Below are 15705 nucleotides of genomic sequence, written 5' to 3'. Positions count from 1 at the left end.
GTGGTGTAGGCCGAAGGATGGGGTGGTTAAGTTGAACACGGATGGCTCCTGTCTCAACAATGGAAAGATCGCGGCTGGAGGCGTGCTCAGGGACGCGGGAGGTGCCTGGTTGTCTGGATTCACCCATAACCTGGGTTTGGGCTCATCCTTTTCAGCGGAACTTTGGGGTATTCTTTCTGGAGTCAAGCTTGCCAGAAATCTGGGTATTAAAAGGCTTGCTGTGGAGTCTGATAATATGGAGGCTATTAGTATGATCTCTAATAATCATGCTTTTTGTCTTAGTAGCCAGAACCTTATCAAAGCAATAAGAAGTCTTGGCTCCTCCTTTGAGTCCTTAGAGTTCAGCCACATCTACAGAGAACAAAATCGAATTGCGGATCGCTTGGCGGCGGCTGGACACGAGGGGATGTTAGGTGTTTCCACCCTTTCTGATCCTCCTATCTATCTTTCTTCTCTCCTTTTAGAGGACAGAGTTGGGGTTAGCTTTCCTAGGCTGATCCCAGATTAGCTTTTGTCTCGGTGTTGGTTTGTTTTCTTTCCTGTTTCTACCAAAAAAAAATGTCACGCATATTTAATTTTACTTAATACATATACGAGCCTAAAATAACATATAACACATGACTTATATAATTGATATTAGATAACTTAAAAATGAATAGTTAATATTACCTAATAGATTTCTTATATTATTTAAATTGAACACAAATAGATAAAACAACACGAGAATAAGCAACGATGTTGGTTTAAAATTAATAAATTCCTATGTAAAACTTCAAAGAAAAACGTTATATTCTATAAGCTTAATGAATTTGCATCCTAGTAATAAGCACATTAGCATATGCCAAATGAACCGAGTAAAAAAAGATGCAGTCGATTAATGTTTTAATTTATAAAATTTTGATAGATTTATATCAGGCAATTATACAACTCTGACTAAAGGTGAATCCTCGTGGCAGCACACTGATGTAAAGTTGATGCTGCCACGATTTAAAGTCGAAAATCAATAAGATTCATGGAGTATGTATTGGAAGTTTATTTCTTTAGGAAAGGACCTTATCATATTATTATTCCTTTTGAAGATGCTTTGAAGTTAGTTTGACGATATGGCGTTCTTACTCTTAAACCTGACATCATGAGATTTTCGACTTGTTCGTCAGTTTTTATTCTAAACACTCACAAATCAACTATCATGCAAGTTTGGATTCGTCTTTATGATTTACCTTAAAATTCTGGGGTAGAAGGATAATTGCGGGCATTGCTCGAGCTATTGGGATCCTTCTCAAATTTGACAGTGACACCATTTAAGGAAAATTAGGTCATTATGCATCGACCTTAGTGGATATTGATTTATCAAAGACTATTCAATATTCGTTCGGTTTGACACTGACGTTGTCATGCATTGAGTTAATTTGGAGTACGAAAATCTCCCACATCTTTGGAATACTTGTAAGTTAGTTGGTCATTTTGCAGCTCATTGCATGCATCACATGATTACAGGACATAAGATTTAGGATTCGAAGAATATAATACTCAAGGAATATAGCGTCAAATTGAACCTGTGTGTCATACTTGGACTAGGGATTGCAAGGAATGGAAAAGAAAAGCTTCAATTCCCCACCACCCCCGTCCCAGCTTGTGGAACCTCCAAAACTTAATTAGTAACTTATAATTGATTTTGCACGATCTTAATATTGTTGAAAATGCCTCGAAAATTCAATCTCGTCCTTTGAATAATGAGAGAGCTCTCATTTCCCCGGAGACACAACCATCTTTAGTGTATGAGTGTGATTTAGAAGATGAAGATATAGAAAATATTGAGACAGATTGTTTGGGTTTGGCAGTCATATATATGATGTTACTCTTAAGTTTATGTATTTTTATATGCAAAAATAAAAATTAAGTAATAACGTGTGAAATAGGTTAAAAGTTAGACACCACAGGTGTAATTTACTCCTATTTAAATTTTAAATCTCTTTTAACTTTTCTTGCCATATTCTTAACACAAGAAAACCATTTATGAGAAAATATTGGAGTAATGGCTTGTTGTACCTCTTTTTATCCTATATTGGATATATTTTTAGTGATAAAAAAGAGTAATGATTTTTCCTTGAATCAAACTTTAAGATTATATAATTATTTGTATTTGTAAAAGGTTTTTTTATTGATCGTGCTTATAAATAAAATTGAACTTATTTCAATTTTTGAAAAAGAAAAAAAAATCTTACTTAAAGTTATCTTTAAGTTTTTTCCAATTATTACCGGTGTCCTAACTTAAAATACATGAGTTTAGGGCTCAATGTGTTAATTTTGAAGAGCGATATTTAATAGAAGTCACTTTCAAGATAATGACGTGTTCACGACACAGTATTGAATGATTGAAAAGTATGTATGATGTGGTTGATGTTTCTATTGCTTTCAGCATATTATATTATATTATAGAGAAGTGAGCAGAGTAGAAGAGGTGTACACATAACATATATATAATTCCTAAAGCATATTATGATGATTATCACAAAAATGATTGAATGATATGATATACATACACATTTACAATACTCTGCTCATCCAATATATCTTGGGATTTGATTTCAGAATAAGATCTCCGAGCCAGTGGAAACTGAAGCTAATAAGAATATAGCTATAGCTCAACTGTTTCATGGCTCATTAGCTTTGGTCATTATAACAGAAGCATAATTGGCGATTGTAGATTCTGGCGATTGACAAAGCTGTCCAATGAGTTGAAACAGCTCTGAAGAACGGAGAAACCGTCTGCAAGGAGCATGTGCACACATCTTAGCCAGTGAAAACAGAGCAATCTTTAGTGGTGATTCATTTACAGCATCTGTCCTACTTGGCTTCAGAGCTAACGCTGAACAGTTTGACACCAACTTCAGTAAAGCCTGAAACCATTTCAAAATTATATTATATTCTCCTAAGATATCAATGGGACTCCTGTTGTAATATTTTTGAAGCAAAACACATTATTTGGTCCATCCACTTTTTGTATTTTATTAATTGAATTCTTCTACTTTTATTTTAACAATTGAACCCCTCTATGTTTTTATTTAATTAGATCCATGCACTATTATGTGTTTTAAATCCTAAGAGGATCCAATTAAATAAATAAAAATATTAGAGCCCAATCAACTAAACAAATCTAATATTTTATTTTTGCTTATTTTAAATATTTGCATGTCAGTTTAAATTAGCATCATGCAAGCTTTTCTCAGGCCAAACACAACTAAATCAGCATATCTACATACCTGCATGGCTCCTTTAGAGACGATGTCATCACATAGTTTGTTAGAATTGCGAACAAGATTACTTAATGCACCAGCAGCATTTGCTCTAGTTTTATCATCCTCTTCAGTTGAGAGCAGCAAATTTGCTAGCTGGGGTATTGATCTTTTAAGTTCCTCATACAACGTATCATTATGGTAGGCAGCATTTCCAATCTGGAGAGACACAAGCTAGAGAATTTAAATTTGCTGCTACAGGATTATGATTTTATTACTAGGCACCAAAAATCAACCATGCCCAAAATATTTCTGATTAGAATAATACAAACAGTAAAACAAAGCTTTATAGCTGAAGGATAACAGAGCTCTGTAGATCTTACAGCAAAACATGCAAACTTCCGCGTGCGTTTATCTGGATCAGCACATCGATCTATGAGAACACCAATTATATGATGACTTGCCTAGAAATCAAATAAAATGTGAGAATAAACAAGATTTTCCTGCCTTATATCGCAGTAAAAATGTGCCTATGAATCCACAGAAAAACCATCCACCTCTAACGTATTCCAAATGTGTGTTTTTCCGATGTCTAACAGATCTATATTTGACGTTCACACAGATGAGCAGACTGCAAAGCAATTATTATTCATACTTACTAGTGAACCATAAAAGTAGGAACTGTGCCGACACATGTTGCCCAAAGCACTGCATGCCTTAGCTCGAATATTGGAATCATCATGTGTAAGTAACTCCTTCAAGAATTCCAAAATTGAAGCCCCATTAATATGTTCATAGAACCCCTGAACAATGATATACGAGCTTATCAGACAGGTTTGAAGCACTCACATTAGACTCCATCCATTAGTCCACTTTTAGCCTTTATGTAGTTTAGAAAATATACAGTTAAAGACAAATTTTTGCACATGATTTTCCTAATAAAACCCTACGTAAATTTAATATTATTGGTCAGTTTATAGTTGTAGAATTTTAAAAATCTCTTCCATGTTTTGTAATAACAATGCATATTAAATACAAGTACATTGAGAAACTAAAAGATTAACTATAATATAAAAAAATGGACTACAATTTGGGACGGACTAAAGTAGAAATACGGACTACCTTTTAGGGATGAAGGGAGTATCTGTTACTGCTTTGCAACTTTGATATGGCTCAAAATTGAACCCATTAACAATATATCTTATGAGTTATACAGTTAATATAGGGCCTAAAGCAACTAACAATCTATGGCCTTCTGAGGATCACATGCTATTGCAGGTTTCATAAATGGATGAGCATGACTATCTTCAATGGCATTTTATCTTCCGATGGAAGTAATTTCTTTCAGGGAGATAGGGAGACATAACCGAAATAAAAACAGCAGTCATTGCAAAGAAAAGACACACGCCACACAAAGAAAAACAAACAAACAAAAGGTTAATGTATATGCTAAACTCAGAAGATTGTAATGGCATTTGCTTCCCTGCACTACAGTAGAAAGAACATCTCTAGTTATTTCAATTTGGCAAAAAGAAAGCATAAGAAACAAATGAAAAGCTGACCTTGTCCATTCGAGCCAGATCGGAAACAATCATCACAACATCCAACACAACCTCTCTTGGACTTGAACTATCAAGCAATCTTCTCATTCTATTTGGATCCAGCAAGCCCTTACCCACAAGTTGAACTGCAAGTGGCCGGTGACATACCATTTTGGCCAGAAATGCAACTGGCCTTCCCAAATCTCTCACTTCCACATGTTCCAAGCATCTTACAATAATTCCTGGCACTCCCACCTAAGAAGTTTGGTAATAACAAAAAAGTGTTTTAAGTTTTTATTGCGTGAATGAGCATTTTATCTGATGGAAAGTGCAACATATTTGATAATAAAGATTTGCAACTGTATGATATGAAAGTCCTTAGGCATGAGGACAATGGATACAGTCTTGACAACCTTTTAAAAGGATAAAATGAGGCTGTATAAGGAGTATACTTTCATCTAAAGACATGATAATAGTATTGGGGAAAAAAATGGACGAAGACATAATCTTTGCTTGTCAGGCTTGTGCCCAAGTAAAATAAAGAAAGCTCAAAACCATCTAACCTCTAGAAGGATTTTAAGATATTTTCCCATATCTTCCTCAATAGCTTTAACCATGTCCTTATCTTCCATGCATATTCTCCTACCAGGTGAACCCATGTTCAGAAGGAACCCACTGTTCACAGAAGCAGTAGCAGATGGCAAACCAGGTGCATTCTGTACAGCAACAAAAGGAAAGGCCAAGAGATCAATCACTGCATTTATTACATCTCTAACACCACCCTTCCCTCCACCTGGCCCACCCCAGCACTTCACTAGCTTAAGATGTGCATCAGATATCAATTCAGAAATGTGCTTGATATGTTCACTCCTGACTAATATCTGGCGACAAATTGCGGCTCCACCTGGAAGGCAGTGGTATATTGATGAGATTGTCCACACAGTCCCAAGAGGGGATAACGCAACTTGATCCTTTGTGCTGTCCATTCCTTGAGGAGAAACAAGTTGACAATTATTGGTTAACAACTCTAAAAGAAGCAGAGGTATACCACTTGCACACAACTGTTGCACTGCTAATGGCCCTCCCCATCTCAGTCTGGACTCTAGCAACCCAACACATCCATCTCTAAGGCCATGCCAATATGAGAGAACACCACTTGTATCATTCAGTCCTGTTCTATTTTCATCTCCTGTGGAAATTTTGAGGAGTTCACAGATTGTCCCAGTCCTAGGTATTAAAGGCACTGCTATTTCAGAGATCGAAGACTCAACAGATGCCCCATTTTCAAGGAATAGAATGGCTGCAAGAGCAAGCATTGCTGATGCACAATGAGGTTGCAACATATTTTTTGTTCTCTCGTCATTTGAAAAGTAATGGGCGAGTACTGAAAGTCGAGATTGCTGCTTCTTTGCAGTGGTTGTAAGCATAAACAGTGCAGAATTTCTTCCAGTTGACTTCAAACACTGAGCAACAGTTGCTAGTATTAGGCATGACTGCAAAATGAGGGCAGAAGGATTTACTAGTTTGCTCTTGAAGTTATTCGTTTCACCCACTTGATGATCCTTATCTGTTGATGAAGCACATAAAAATAAGATAGAGAAGATCTCAGAGATAATAGTTCCATCTCCTCCACCACTAACAACAGTAGTAACTGGAAGAGAGCTAGGCAAACCACAAAGAACACAAGGAACAATTGCATTTTGCAGGCAGCATCTTGAGAGAAGCTGAAAGATTGGTGAGTTTTAGAAAGTCAGCATAAGGAGCACAGCAAATATGCATGTGAAAAAATAATTGACAAAAGAATATGTACATAACCTAGATTCTTCAATCACAGTAGTATAAACAATCTGAAAAAACAGGTGGTACAAGAAAAACACCTGAATACTAGCAGAGAGGGTAGTCTCTATACGTTGACGAATGCAATAATAAATAGCCACCTGCACAGCTTCTGATTTAAGGAATGCTCTCGTCACTGCATCAATAATTCTTGCTGAATCAGTCCCAGCCAGTGAACCACGTTCCTGGTCTCGGATTTCTAATCGCATTAAAGAGTGATTTCGTAGAACATTTAATGGAAATGAATAGGCATTCACTTTCATGAAAAGAGTTTCCACTGCATCTACCAGTGACCATATAGCCCTGCAAGCTTCGCAAGCAGCGCGTAACATGTTTGAAAAACCTGAAATTAAACTTGACCCTGATGTTGCTAAGCAAAGGCATAGTCTTTCAACTAAACCACATGTCTTAGCATGATCCAATATTCGCTTCATTGTTTCATTCATTACTGGATCAGAAACTGCTTCAGGACCTGACGTCAAAGGAGTTGCTTTAAGACCCTGAGCAACTGTCGATAAGACAACTGTGACACATGCACTAGCCTCATACAGAACTCTTCCAGAAGTATCCTCATTGCAATCAACAGCCTATAAGTCCATCATTATCCAAACACCCATAAATAAGGAGGAAATTTATGAAAGAATAAACATTACAAATAAGAACATACTACCTGCCCAAAAATCTCAATTAATGCAACCCAGTACGTAAAATATGAAGCTGCAATGCTGCCACCTCTTTTATCTAATAATACCTTCATAATAGCAAAACTCTGCATAATTAAGAAATTAGAGTTGAGTCAGTCGGCATTAAGAAATTATCCATATGCAGCAACTTTTCCAACAGCAAAATGAAGATTTTGAGGTTCTCCACTATTTGAAAATCAATTAAAAAATTAAAATCAGTAATTTCAAGAAGAATAAATATAAAGGAACTAAGAGGATTCAAATCAGCAAATAAGCATATGAACTTCAAAAGGCGAAAAGGATGGTGAAGTGTTTGTAGATGTTGCTCCTACACTGGCATACAACATATACAAGGAACTTGTAACCTAATTACAGTTATGACAATTTTTCCAGTACAAAATCCACTCAAAAACAATCCACGCCCAATACTTTTGAAATTTGTGTACCTTTGCAATTAAATCATGAAGTTCGCAGGATTTCAAACTGATTATAATGGCAGTGAAGTCAAGAAGTTCATTCAATATTTCATCAAGTAACCCACTAGACTGGATTGCACCAGCTGCAGCTAAATTTGAAAGAATTCTGAGTGTCTGGCTTGAAGTAGGAACATCTTGATCCCTGAATATATTTCAGAAAGCAATTTAAGCTCTTTAGCAAAATTTCAATAAATTAATCCTTACATTCATTACATGCAAAGCACTAACCCTAAAAAAATATAAGTGCAGATAATTGGAATGTGGATTAACATAATTAAGCATCATTTTAATCAAGATTATCCCTTTTTTTGCTATGAAGGGTCAAATAGAAAACTGCAGAAACACACATTTTTCATCATGAAACAAAACCTACACTATATTTTGACCATGTGAACCGTTGATCTCAGTTGCTGTCTTTTCAAATCTTGTGACATTTTTTAATTATCAAGAAAAATAAATCATGCTTTACTTTTCTTCAAAGTCGTGTATCAAGACAAATGAATGCTTTTCTAAGAAAAGTACCTTTTTTGATCTAGACATCCCCATTGTCTTCAATGCAATGAAAAAAATTGCTTTAGGCAATTTTTTTAAGAAGTATTTGTACGCATCGTTGGGTGCAAATAATGTAGAGTTGATGGATTTAAGTTGGGAAAATGAACACAACTCTATGGTCAATACTAAATTGTTTTCTAATGTGAATAATTAGATAAAGTAACATGTCACCTCTCCCATAAATTTCAATACTTTACGTTGTCTGTGTAAGATTTGGTTAAGCATTCAACTGGTTCTTATAGGAGCCATGTTGTTCATACTATTAATTTTAAACTTAAGCTATCATCAGAAATGAGAATAACTTACCAAAACCCAACTGTATAAATTTATTTTACAGAAACTTTTATCAGAGTTTCAAATTTTAGTCAAAATAAAATCTAGAAAGTTTGAATCCCATAATCCTGGATGGCATGTTTCCTCGAGTTGTTAACCTGAACCATGCTCTCATATTTACATTTACCTTAGTTCAAAAGACTTCATATGAAAGTAAACAAAGTCATTGGCTACATTTTTGTGAAGCAACCCAAAAATAATAGTTATTTCGGCTAAGCTATCAAGTATTTAGACAAAGACAATTTGCATAGTTGACATAACAGTCAAATGATTGCAAGCATAGCAGAACTTCACCTGCGAGAATTTTGGGATTCTTTTGACCATCTTTTCAGTGGTAGCAAGAGAAGTGCTAAAGCTTCATTATCTTGACCAATCATTTGTGCACCCTTAACTGTGCGAGAGTTGTTTTCCAATCTGTCTAATGCCTGATTACCTACAGAGAGAAAAAAAAATTAAGCTTTTCAAGTGAAAGTAGGATCATGTGAAATTGAACATGACTAAGGGGATTAGTTTGAGGTTTGATAACTAAGACATACAAAAGTAGCAGTAGTCTCGTATTGGAAGAAAAAGCAAAAAAAGGACCACAAATAAAATACATAATATTTCATTGATTTGCAATTTCAACATAGATTGTACATATATTATATCTATGCCTCCAAGATTATACAGTTATCAATTGATGAAGAAACTAGGGAAACAGTGTCAAAATTTTCTGGCACATCCCAAAAGTGCTTGTTCCTTGTTTGATATCATCCAACGTAAAATGAGAAACCACTCCATTGAAATTAACAGGAAAGGGATTTGCATGAAATATGACTTATAATTACATCCTATATACTAACTTTTAAGCAATCAAAAACTTAACTAACAGCATACTTAACATACAATATAATTGGATCAAACTTTGTCCTGAGAAAGCAACCAAAGTGCTTCGATTTCATCAGCTATACAGTTCAGTTGGCCTAAAATTTGGAATCAGGATTTTTCACTACAAGACTATATAAAATGAAAAACAATCAAAGAGAGCTTATTTTGTTGTATTATGTTTGAAAATATCATTTTTCTTTTAAATGAAATCAGAGGGAAAATGAGCATGATTATACTTTCACCTACTTGAGTGTTTAACATCATTAGGACTTGTAAATCCTGGGAACTCTTCATGTGGTGAAGAATTATCTGTGACTGCAGTAGGACTGCTGAGATTAGAATGACTGTGAAGCTTCTGAGCATTACAGTTATCAACAGCAGCAACAGAATTGCTTCTACCTAAAATATACAACCCAAGATATTTAACGTAATGAAATTCATAACTATAAAGTTTGTAGTAAAGGACATACTCTCAGGACTAGAGACTGCCAAACCAGTTGATGCATTGGTATTTCCTTCACCTCTCCATGCTGCATCACATCCCCTGGCTGCAGCTGTTGCAGCACGTATTTCCTGAATAGAGTTCCATAATTATGATTAGGAAAGCATTTAACAAAAATGTATTTAAATAGGCCAGTGTATAATAAAATACTCAAACAGAACTTTCCATCCCTGATAGTGCTCTGCAATCTGTTGTACGAGAAATGGAAGACATGTGCTGCTCTTTAAGAGCAACAAAGGTAAAGTTGCTTCTACGCCCAGTTTGTTTGCCGGAAAATATTTCTTCCCATTTTCCGGTGTCGTAGCCAAACACCGAAAATATTTTATTTTCCAACAAAAAAAAATCCCTTACCCAATATTTTCTGGCAAACAAACGGGGTCCTAGTCTTCAATATTAAATAGAAAAAGAGGAAATTGGGATTAAAGCATATATAAAAAGGCCATTACCCTAGCTTCAAATTCTTCCAGGGTTTCTTTAATAAATGGGTGTTCAAGGAGAGAGGGCCAAGTCAATCGATTTTGTGGTGCCTGTTTTACATGAATGATGAGACATTTAACTTGAAAGTCAATATTAAAACTAGTAATCTATGAGAGAAGGCACAGAATAACCTTATTGAGCAATCCCTTTAGAAAGTTTTTGAAGTTTGGACTCATATCATCGGGATACTTAACTGGATCCTGAGATACACGAATCGTATTAGCTTCAAATCGTTTGCTGAGACTTAAATAAATTAACTTAAAAATGTTTGAGAAAATGCACCTTGACAATGTGTCGGATGAGTGCATAAACAGAATTTGTATAAAATGGGGGTTGACCAACAAATAATTCATATCTGAAAGCATGGAAATAATGGCTTCCAATAAGTATTTAAAGCAAGGACCAAATGTGAAAAAATTAATAAAAGATAATTCCAGGATTGCCAGATAATCAACTATTAGCATGTAAAAGTTGCTTGAGATTGAGAACCAAAAAAAAAAAAAATTGATTCAGAAAGAGAGGCGGTGCACATACAATATGACTCCAAGAGACCATAAATCAGCAGTGTGGTTGTATGGCTGCTCCCTTACCAATTCTGGAGCCATGTACAACGGAGTCCCTAGCACATAATAAAAGCAAACCTGAAGACCTCAGTCTGAAGCAATCACTTGTGGCAGCAAAATAACATTGGAATGGTAAAATTGAAAAACAGGAGGGTGAAACTTGAAAGTTATAATCCAAACCTTTTATTGATCGTAAAACCACAGTATTTGTGGACATGGCACGTGCAAATCCAAAATCACAAAGCTGTATTGGATAAAAATAAAAGGATATATAAACCACCTTACTAGAGATAATGAAAAGTTGGCATTGAATTGGGCATACATCAGTAAAGAAAATGTTTTTTTATCTAAATGACAAAGCAAGCCATACAACGGTTTTCCTAAAGTAAATACAATAATTTTATCTCATAAAAAATGTCCATTTGTTCAAACAAGCAGGTATGGTAAACCACATGAGAGCATGTGAGAAATAGTTGCCTTGAATTATATGTGCACTTAAATACCAGCATCACATCTAACCTTGACAATAGACCCGGCACCAATGAGTATGTTTTGCGGTTTCATATCACGATGTATAATACGATTTGAATGCAAATAATGAAGAGCTCTCACCTGCAAGATTGATAAGCATAAATTTTAAGCCAAATGGCAACTTTGCAAGCAATGGAAATGGACTGCAAAATCACAAAAAGGGCAATAATTATTTGCTGACAAACAGGAAGTACCAATTGCTTTGCAATTGCTTGAACCTGTTCTTCAGGAAGGCACTTATCATCCTCTAGTATCTCAAATAATTCACCCTGCATATTGGCAAAATGACATCCTTTATTCATGTATAACTTGTTGCATAGTAAGACCTTTTTTTCCCAATGCATAATGTCATGGGCCGCCTAACTAGTGCCGCACGGTCGACAGCTAGTGCAAGACTGGGTCCGTGACAATAAGCTATGTAAAATGGTACAAGAGAATGGATAGAAATATAGCTATTGTATATAACTGTACATGATACAAGGAGTTAATTACCTGAGCAAATTCTGTTACAACACAGAATTCTTGGGAGCTTTCAAAGGAATCAAGCATTTCAATGATATTTTCATGCTTCAGCTTTCTTAGAATCTACATATTATAAGATTAAAATAAATCAATAAAGCATGGCCAAAATAGCTTTTCCTCAATAGAGCACGGCCAAAGTTCAGCAATCTCCAAAACCATTACCTCAATTTCCTGTCTCAGATTATGTATATCCTTCTCACTTTTCCCATGTTTCATAATAAATTTCATTGCAACAGTCTATCATCAAAGAGAAAAAAAACATTTCAACAAAATTATTCAGAAAAAAAAAAGTATTAAAGTTTTGAATGGTTGATTGGATAAAAGAAAATCCATAAATTATTAAAAAAAGAGAGAGAGAGAATGAAATGAAGGAACTGAAAGAACAAAGTTACCTGGCCGGTGAACTTGCGCCTGCCTTTGTACACTTTCCCGAACGAGCCTTCACCTACTAACTCTATCACGTGGTAGTTTTCTACTCCCATTCTTGAAAAAATCCAAAAAGGCCGTATTTAAGCGTCCACGGAAAATGCTAATAGCATCAGATTTAGCAGTAACAATTTTTAGAAAACAAAGTGCTTAACATTTACACCGACATTCAAGCAGATAGTTCTTTTAGACTAGAATTTCACTCGATCCAACAATGAAGTACGAGAACTGGATCAAGTTCACATCAAACCCGACAATTCCTTAGAAATCAGATAACCCAGCTGTTAAAGCAGCGTCTAACGAGTAACAGCAACTTTAAGAAAACCCTAAAAAGAAGTTATTTTTTTCTGCAGCCTAATGGATGTCAAATGTTAACCCTCTGGAAGGCTGTTTCAACAAAATTAAATTAATCAGAACTTGTTCTATCAACTATTTATTGTCATTCTCATTTGAATTCACTTCGTCATTGTAGGTTTGGCCTTATGTCGTATGAAAATTTTAACTCAGAGAACAAGAATGCCTAATAAATAGAGAATAAAAGAAAATACAAAAATAAGACATCAAACCTCTTCTGACTAATGGAGAATCGTTTAACGGCGACAAAATGATGGTGACGCTAGCAACTGAAGCTGAGCTTCTCGTACTGGTCCACGTTCAGAAAATATGATCCTCTCGTGGTGGTCGAAGGTCTCAGGTAAGGCAGATAAACAAATTGCAGAAGATCGAGAAACTCTGAGAGAGAGAAGCAGATATTTGAAATGGGTGTGGAAGAGAGAACACGGTGTGTGAACTTCTTCCCGCTTGTATTGATTTCAAAATGTTTGGGACGTTAATTTTAGGATAAGTGGGATTATAGCATCTCTTACATATTTGTTTTAAGTGACAGTTAGAAAACTAGCACCTTTCTAGTTTTTTTTATAACTCATTTTGAAAAACTCACTAAGGCTAATACATTTTATTAACTAAATTTCAATCTTGTCCTCCTCTCTAACACTCCGTTCCCCGCTCTCTAACATTCGAACTTTCATCTCTCTAACCTAACACTCTGCTATCCCTCTCTTTAACTTTCCGGCGATTCATTGCCCGATTATATACATTTCATTCGGCGAATCTCTGTTACTTCGAGTGGACATGGTGAGAACACGAAGCTCAGACAACGAATCGAATTCAAAAGGAATGACGAAAAAGATGGTAAATAAATTGACTTTACATTTGCGATTCTCTCTTGTATTGTATTTACATTTGCTGGGTTCTTATATTGTATGTACATTTGTTAGGTTTGAGAAGGAATCTTTCGTTTCGTTTACTTCTTCTGGTGTTAGGGTTTATCTGGGTTCATCTGGTGTTAGGAAATCGTTCGGTATGGTCGAAATTCGTCGATATGTATGTTCTATCGACAACCTAATTGTAGATAATACATACATATAGACAGCCTAATTGTTGATGGAACGTCTATATGCCGATAGAACATAGATATCGACGATATATTTGCTGATAGAACATAGATATCGACTACCTAATTGTCGATAGAACATAGATACCGACGACCTAATTGTCGATATCTCTCTTATTTTAGCCTATGTTAGCTCATTCTAGATCAACGTTTTCATTAGCTTAATTGTATGTTAGTTGATGATATATCTACAATAAATTTCAGCATGATCGTGGACACAAGAGGAAGAGAGATGAGCATGCCTCTTCTTCCAAGAAAGCCAATGAGGGCTCTGAATATAAATACAAAAAAGCATTTGGAACGGAAAGCGTCATCACAGTTAGGTGTAACCTAGATGCAGCAAAACATACAAAGGACTGTTTAACACCAAACCAAGTAAATCTATTTAGGAAGAGTTGCTTCGGGCAGTATTATGATATGACCAATACAGTATTTGCAGGAGTCCTCTGTCATACCCTTTTAACAAGGGAGATCATATGTGAAGACCTCAAACCCAGGGAGCTTTGCTTCAAAGTTAGAGGTGTTGAGTTGAGGTTTGGGGATTGGGAGTTTGGACTCCTAAGTGGGTTACGGTTTGGAGACATGGATGCATTTACCGAAAGGTTTAGTGCGCTAAATAAGCCGAATAGATTTAGGAAGAAGTTTTTCACACAACCCTACACCAACCTTTAGAGACGTGGACACAAATATGAAGCAAACTGTTTGGAAGAATGAATCTGATCAGGATGCAGTTTCATTTGTCATGTTGTACTTTGTCATTGGCTGTGTGTTGGATAACACTGCCACGAACACAAGTTCTTCCTTGGGTTTTGGAACTTACTGAATTTCCAACATTGTTTAACGAGTTCTCGTGGGGTGTTGTGGCCTGGGATGTGACCTACAGGTCTCTTGTTAATGGGATGAATGGTGGAAAAGGCCGATTTGATCAGTTACGTGCTTATAGGGATGGTTTGAGGAATAACAGTGTCTCATTCAACCTATATGGTTTTGCACACGTATTTCAGGTATGATGTGTGTATATTCTATATAATAGAAATGTTAGTAATAGACATAAATAATGAATTGGAACTTTGTTGCACGCTTGGTTGTTGGAAGTATGGGATGCCACCAACAAATGGTTCGAAAAGAAAGGCACTCGCATCCCACGATGGCTACGATGGAAAAAGACCGGTATCCCTACATTAACCAAAGTTATACCCATTTTTTACGTAAGTTGACCAAACATTGAGCCTATATCGACACTATTATGTTATACATCTGATTGACTTGTTTATTTGTACATGTGTATTTTTAGTCGGGTAAACAACTAAATGCCACGAAACTTACAGCTGAAGATAGGGAGAAAGAAAGCTCCTGGTATCAACCTCTAGTAGACCATGTGGATGGTCGGTCGTGTAATTATGACCAATTGTTTACCGGTTTGGAAAAGGGGCAAGAGGAGCAAAAGGGGCAAGAGGAGGAAAAGGATGAAGGCATGGAAGAGGAGGGACAGGAGGAATTGGGTACATATGAAGGAGGAGAGGTTGATGTAGAGGATGACAGTGAATCTGGGACTTATAATGAAGAAGGCAAGTATAAGGACAGTGAAACTGAAAATGATGAAAATGCCTTCATTGTCTCTCCTATAGTACCTATCCAGAAGAAGAAACAATCTGGTTTGGAACGACTACTAAGGAGGATGTTTGCTGAGCATGAGAAGAAAATGAA

At 35.8% G+C, this 15705-nt stretch overlaps 1 protein-coding gene across 4 annotated transcripts; it reads right to left on the bottom strand.

The window, feature by feature from the left end:
- Positions 1 to 2408: 2408 nt before the first annotated feature.
- On the bottom strand, positions 2409 to 13393 carry LOC136206621 (serine/threonine-protein kinase TIO). Of its 4 annotated transcripts, none has more exons than XM_065997756.1 (23): positions 13112 to 13393; positions 12512 to 12602; positions 12282 to 12356; positions 12090 to 12182; positions 11792 to 11866; positions 11586 to 11678; positions 11247 to 11310; positions 11038 to 11122; positions 10786 to 10858; positions 10635 to 10703; positions 10473 to 10553; positions 9995 to 10097; positions 9771 to 9923; positions 8952 to 9090; positions 7743 to 7914; positions 7284 to 7382; positions 6655 to 7200; positions 5341 to 6501; positions 4799 to 5032; positions 3896 to 4039; positions 3620 to 3700; positions 3264 to 3455; positions 2409 to 2900 (listed from the first exon to the last, which is right to left on the bottom strand). In XM_065997756.1, the coding sequence occupies exons 2-23, from the start codon at positions 12599 to 12601 to the stop codon at positions 2655 to 2657; spliced, it is 4068 nt and encodes a 1355-aa protein (XP_065853828.1). In that variant the 5' UTR covers position 12602; positions 13112 to 13393; the 3' UTR covers positions 2409 to 2654. The 4 variants fall into 4 exon arrangements, with proteins under 4 accessions (XP_065853828.1, XP_065853831.1, XP_065853830.1 ...); XM_065997759.1 differs by having other exon boundaries at positions 2409 to 2769; XM_065997758.1 differs by having other exon boundaries at positions 9771 to 9839.
- Positions 13394 to 15705: the final 2312 nt, after the last annotated feature.

Source organism: Euphorbia lathyris, chromosome 9, assembly GCF_963576675.1.
Source record: "Euphorbia lathyris chromosome 9, ddEupLath1.1, whole genome shotgun sequence".
In the NCBI taxonomy this organism is placed as follows: Eukaryota; Viridiplantae; Streptophyta; class Magnoliopsida; order Malpighiales; family Euphorbiaceae; genus Euphorbia; species Euphorbia lathyris.
The sequence above is the reverse complement of the archived record's forward strand: the minus strand, read 5'-3'. Positions and strand labels throughout refer to the sequence as shown.